Source organism: Petromyzon marinus, chromosome 60, assembly GCF_048934315.1.
Source record: "Petromyzon marinus isolate PM22_M1 ecotype Great Lakes invasive population chromosome 60, UKy_Petmar_22M1.pri1.0, whole genome shotgun sequence".
Classification (NCBI taxonomy): domain Eukaryota; kingdom Metazoa; phylum Chordata; class Hyperoartia; order Petromyzontiformes; family Petromyzontidae; genus Petromyzon; species Petromyzon marinus.
The window spans coordinates 8,931,226-8,937,227 of NC_133726.1; the positions used below are offsets into that span (position 1 = coordinate 8,931,226).

The window sequence follows — 6,002 nt, forward strand, 5'->3', positions numbered from 1 at the left end:
CGGCTCTTGAAAGAGGTTTTTTTTTTTACAAATCCTAAAAAAAATGGCTCTTGTTATTTTGGTTACCGACTTCTGGACCACAAAAAAGCCGACGGTCCTCTTTTTACAGAAAGAGCATGCTACACACGGCAGAGACGATAGCTAACGCTGCTGGGAGAGTGGCTCCCTCCCTTGCCCCTGTGAATTGCCAGCTTTGTTGTAGGCCAGTGAGCGCCTGAAGATGGAGGGTCTTTGGGAACATTTCGAGTGGGCTCCGTGGAGCGCGAGCTCGATCGGGCGTGGCCGAGTCCAGAAGGACTCGCACCTGGGCAACAGACGTCACTTAAAGGACACCTGCACCACTGTTCACGGAATGTATTCAAACAAGGAGACGGACGCGCGATTGTTTTGTCCTACGCACGCGCGCACGCACGCTCGCTCCATTTGACTCCTTAATGTGCGGTCGCGTTGTCGACTTCTGTCAGACACCGAGCTAGCACTGTCGAGATCCTCGGTTCGAATCCGAGGTTTTGGTCGACTTGACTGATAAACTGGGTTCTCGAGTGAAGCAACTTGATGGTCACAGTCTAAGTCGCCAATGATTTGTGTAAATACTCACAGGCCTTGCAGACAGACCCCATATACTTGCACAGAGACCCAAACATGTACAGAGGTGCATTACCTGAAACAGACTCATAGCCTTCCACAGATTCAAAAACTCACTCAGAGCCCCATAGCCATTCAACTTATTTGGGGGTGGTGCTGCTGCTGTATTGGCAGTGGTGCACAAGCACAAATAAGATAATTCAGCACATTTGTCAAAAACACTGCGGCGTTAAAAAACAAAAAGTAATATATTAGTTGACGTTTTAGGCAATGGTCCTTCACAGCATGTAGAGGCTTGAGAGGAAAAGTGGACCATCGCGACACAGACCCACAGACTCGCGAAGAGCGACATAGACTCACAGAGACTCATAGACTCTCGTAGAGACACTTGCATGAACCGACTTGCGATTCAACCGGATTCCCAAGTGTGACAGTTTATGTTATTTGGTTGCCAAGCGCAAATGACACAACAAACTCAACACATTCCGTGTCAATATCACTGTATGGCCTTAAAAGGAAATAAATACATATAATAGGCAAAGTATTTGGCAAATAGCCCTCCGCCACAGCAGATAACGGGTACTATGCAAGGATTACGGGCAGTTTTCAAGGGCAGTGCTACGACGCTTGTCATCAGGTTCAGTTGTCCAACAGGACATGCAATCGCCCACCTTTGTTTTAGCTTTATAGGTAGCTGCTTAGCTGGCTGCATAGCTAGCTGTAGAGGTAGCTGCATATCTGGCTGTAGAGGTAGCTGCATAGCTAGCTGTAGAGGTAGCTGCATAGCTGGCTGTATAGGTAGCTGCATATCTGGCTGTAGAGGTAGCTGCATAGCTGGCTGTAGAGGTAGCTGCATATCTGGCTGTAGAGGTAGCTGCATATCTGGCTGTATAGGTAGCTGCATATCTGGATGTATATGTAGCTGTAGAGGTAGCTGCATATCTGGCTGTATAGGTAGCTGTAGAGGTAGCTGCATATCTGGCTGTAGAGGTAGCTGCATAGCTGGCTGTAGAGGTAGCTGCATATCTGGCTGTAGAGGTAGCTGCTTAGCTGGCTGTATAGGTAGCTGCTTATCTGGCTGTATAGGTAGCTGTAGGGATAGCTGCGTAGCTAGCTGTAGAGGTAGCTGCATATCTGGCTGTAGAGGTAGCTGCATAGCTGGCTGTAGAGGTAGCTGCATATCTGGCTGTAGAGGTAGCTGCATATCTGGCTGTAGAGGTAGCTGCATATCTGGCTGTATAGGTAGCTGTAGAGGTAGCTGCATATCTGGCTGTAGAGGTAGCGGCATATCTGGCTGTAGAGGTAGCTGCATATCTGGCTGTAGAGGTAGCTGCATATCTGGCCGTATAGGTAGCTGCATATCTGGCTGTAGAGATAGCTGCATATCTGGCTGTATAGGTAGCTGCATATCTGGCTGTAGAGGTAGCTGAATATCTGGCTGTATAGGTAGCTGCATATCTGGCTGTATAGGTAGCTGTAGTGGTAGCTGCATAGCTAGCTGTAGAGGTAGCTGCATATCTGGCTGTAGAGGTAGCTGCATATCTGGCTGTAGAGGTAGCTGTAGAGGTAGCTGCATAGCTGGCTGCATAGCTAGCTGTAGAGGTAGCTGTATAGCTAGCTGTAGAGGTAGCTGCATAGCTAGCTGTAGAGGTAGCTGTAGAGGTAGCTGTGAAGCTCAAGGACTCTGCAGAGATAACATCTGGCACAGGGTTGGGACAACTCTCCCTGAAGCCTCTGATCTCACCATGACGTCCCACGCACCGGCCAGAGAACCAAATGTTGATAACAATGAGATGAGAGGAGGGGGGGGAAGGTCCTAGTGGACTTCAATGGTGGACATGGCAGAGGCGCTACCTCCTGCAGTCAACCGGGGTTTAAAGGACAGCAGACCAAACCAATGGAAATCGTGAAGCTCGAATTGAATGCCTTAATGGGACTTGTGATTTGGAATCGTGAGTTGACGATCTAGGTAAAGTTGTTACACTGCTTGGACAATCACCAACTGTCCCTGCGGGTGTGACAGGATTCATGCGAGTGTCCATTTCCCAGGGCTTACCCACACAACTCTTGACCGATTTTACTTAGACATTGTGGGATAAACTAAGAGAAGACCATGCTGGGATCAGCTACAGATGAAGGGCAAAAGCTCACACGGAGACCCACAGACTCGCACGGCAATCCAGACTCGCACGGAGACCCACAGACTCGCACGGACACCCACAGACTCACACGGAGACCCACAGACTCGCACGGAGACCCACAGACTCGCATGGAGACATCACTATGGACACCTGGCACTCCTCGTCGATCTTGCCATTGGCTGCCCTCGCCGGGGTTTAGTCCACCCGAGCAGAACGGTGTATGGGGAGAGTGTCCACTGCCACATACAATGAGCTACTTGTAACTCCACTGGAACCTCCGAGTTGTGGTGTGGCTGCCCTGAGCCAGCCTGAAACAGGTCGGGGGAGCAGGGGTTGCTTTTCCACTGCACAAGCCTAACCGTCCCACTGACGTTACAAACACTGTGTGGTGAAGTCAAGATGTGCATAGATGCGGCGGCGCTGTTTGGAGTTTAACCGACTTGACGTCACACACATTGTAGATGTCATTAGCCCCATCCCTTGCCCATTTTGGACCAGAGCCAGATTCATGTAAAGTATATTGTATAACCAGCTGAGAACTCAAGGGACCAGGATGTCTCATTTGCAAGACAGACCTGGGGTGACCCGGATGTCTTGTAAGGCTAGCTTCCGGCTTGACCTGGGGAAATGCAAGTGGAAAAAACACCTGTGCCGTGCTTTCCCATGCTGCCATTGCTCTGATGCGAAAGTGGGAAAGTGGTATGAGAAGAATAGGCGACAGCGGAGTACCAAAGCCAGTATGGGGTGTATATGGAGTGGCACCTTAGATTGACCGCGCCTACATCCTGTGGGGTCACTTTGGAGGGCATTTGTCTCAACATTGACGATTACCAAACCAGATGAAACCCGCACGTGGTCCTGTAGAGTCGGGAGCGTGTCTTTAATAATTAACATGTTTTAACAGTCAAAAAAGATCTCACTTCAGGGTCACAAATTCATATTTATTTTTTCTATTGAGTTGAATCTGCAATAGTTACATAAACGTATAAAATATACAATGGTGTAAACGTACAAGATTATATTCGTAATATAAAAATTACCATTTCTCAATCCACTGCTGGATGAAGGCCTCTACAACTGTCGGTCATGAGGGTTGTTTTGACGATGCTTGACCGCACTAATCAGTGCAGGCTGGCGAAGGGAGACGAGATTCAGGACCGGTTCGGAAGTCACTTGCCACTGATGTCAGCCATGGCTGGGTAATTAACACAGGTCGTCGTGTTCATGGCGCAGTGCTCCACCGGCTCCTCACACTGCATATTCATTGCGAAATAATGATGATTGCAAGTATGATTCAACTGATGTATCATGAATGTCAGAAGTCATTTTACTGAAAGAATTAGCATAGCGGCATCTGCATGTAACCGCATCTCAAGACAATACAGAAAGTAAGTTAGCTTATATGTTTGGGAGAGGCAGTCGATCATAGGCGGAGAGAAAAGGGGATAGTCTTGGACCTGGACATAAACAGGGAGTCGATAGCATAGATGGCTTGGGGAAGGGATTTCCAGACTGGGGACAGCAGAGGAGAATGAGCGACCTCCCACTGAGAAAAGATGAGGGGGTAGGAGAATGTTGAGGGTAGTAGGGCAAGAGGGGAGGGGTAGTAGAGTGTGTGAAGGGGAGCAGAGTGAGATGAGAGTGGAGGGGTAGGAGAGTGTTGGAGGTGAGTAGAATGAGAGGGGAGGGGTAGGATTGAGTGAAGTGTAGTAGGACAGAAGGGGTAAGCGAGTGTGTAGAGGGGAGTAGAGAGAGATGAGAGGGGGGGCATGTAGGCAGGTGTGAGTGCAGGGAGGATTTTGGACGCTGGGACTCCTCAGCGCCTCGAGGACACGTCGCATTCACCGAGGGGGTTTCCGGATCCCCTCCCACACGGAGTACAACACAACTCTCACACTTGTTGAGAGCCCGCGAGGCTTCCTGGATAAATAGACATTACAAATAAAATACATTATTAATCATTAGATGCTTTACGGATCCAAATGATACTGTAACATTTCTTGTAATGGTACAATGGTCCCCTTTGGATACCCTTGGGGGGATCATTGGCACTGCCCTGGTTGCCCAAGGGGCTCGTCGTTGTGGTTCTTGTTGGGCTCATGGTCGCAGTGCCACGGTGTCGCCCTCCTTCCCGTGTTTTCCTGCCCTGGCTCCCTCCCTCCCCACCGACACCGCCTGCCACCCGAACGTAGTTTTTTTGATCAACTATGTTGTTTAAGTTAAGGGTCTCAAAAATGCGATTGCATGTAGACAACCCATACGTTCCAATTATTGTTTACTTAACGCAGAGGTTTTCACAGCCAATATTACCATTTCTAATATAGTTTTGGGTTAAGGCCACAAAGACTTTGCCAGAATTCCGGTCTTCAACTCTAGCGGAATCAATAATAATTGGCGCATCGTTCAACGCTTGTACATCATGTGACCGTTTAAATCGTTGGGTGGTCAAGAGTTATGCAACAAATTGGACCAGATCATTCCAGTACATGGCCTAACCCAAAAATATAAATTGTAAAATTATTATTGATGTTGATGTGTTCAGTGATCGGCCTTCGCTCGAGTCCATCTCCTGGCCATACGTCCCCGCCGTGCCGACAAAAGGCTCCGCTGCGTGGTCACTCGGCCTCTACTGGCGGAGCAGGTGCAGCACAAGTTCCTCGTCTTCGGCCAGAGACAGCCCCGTGTCCATCACCCTCCCGCCAGCATCATCATCATCGTCGTCGTTCGACTGTGCCCGTCGCCGCTTGCAGAGAGGGGCCATGCCGCGGCGGTCCCTGCTCGTCGCCATTGGCGTCTTTGGCTCTCCACCATCCTCGCCGCTCTCCTGCGACGAGCTGCGGTGGGGGAGGGGCGAGCAATAGGTCAGGACACGTGCAAGGAATCCGGCCAAATTTGTGTCGTAAAGACCCTACACGGCCCCGACACGGTCAACAGACTAAATTGTCACCTTGCGTGCGCAAGGGTTTAATGATGCACCGATTATTATATTATCAATTCAGTTCACTCACCGGTGGAGTTGAACAATTCTCACATCCAAAGTTAGTAGCAGTTACTTTTAATTGACATGTGGTTGTCCGATAGTGTCGGGTGGAGGGGAGGGTCTTATGAAAAAAATTTGGCCAGATCATTATGGCGTAACCAAAAAAAACAATAATGACTCAATTCTTACTGGCTGCCAAACCCTAAGTGTTAGGTTTATACAATGTGGTTTTAATGTGGAGTGCTGACAGCTCTCTCTCTGCTGGCTCGATGGCATGCGGTGACTGGAGTAGTGGC

The 6,002-nt window shown here is 49.3% G+C and overlaps 1 protein-coding gene across 1 annotated transcript in view; it reads right to left on the bottom strand.

Annotated features, from left to right (window-relative positions):
* Positions 1-3,653: 3,653 nt before the first annotated feature.
* Positions 3,654-6,002, bottom strand: part of DDX10 (DEAD-box helicase 10) — a 38,704-nt gene continuing 36,355 nt past the window's right edge. The window contains exon 20 of the mRNA XM_032976705.2: positions 3,654-5,560. Within this exon, the coding sequence (XP_032832596.1) occupies positions 5,353-5,560 (208 nt within the window). The 3' untranslated portion in view covers positions 3,654-5,352. The remainder of the gene's footprint in view (positions 5,561-6,002) is intronic.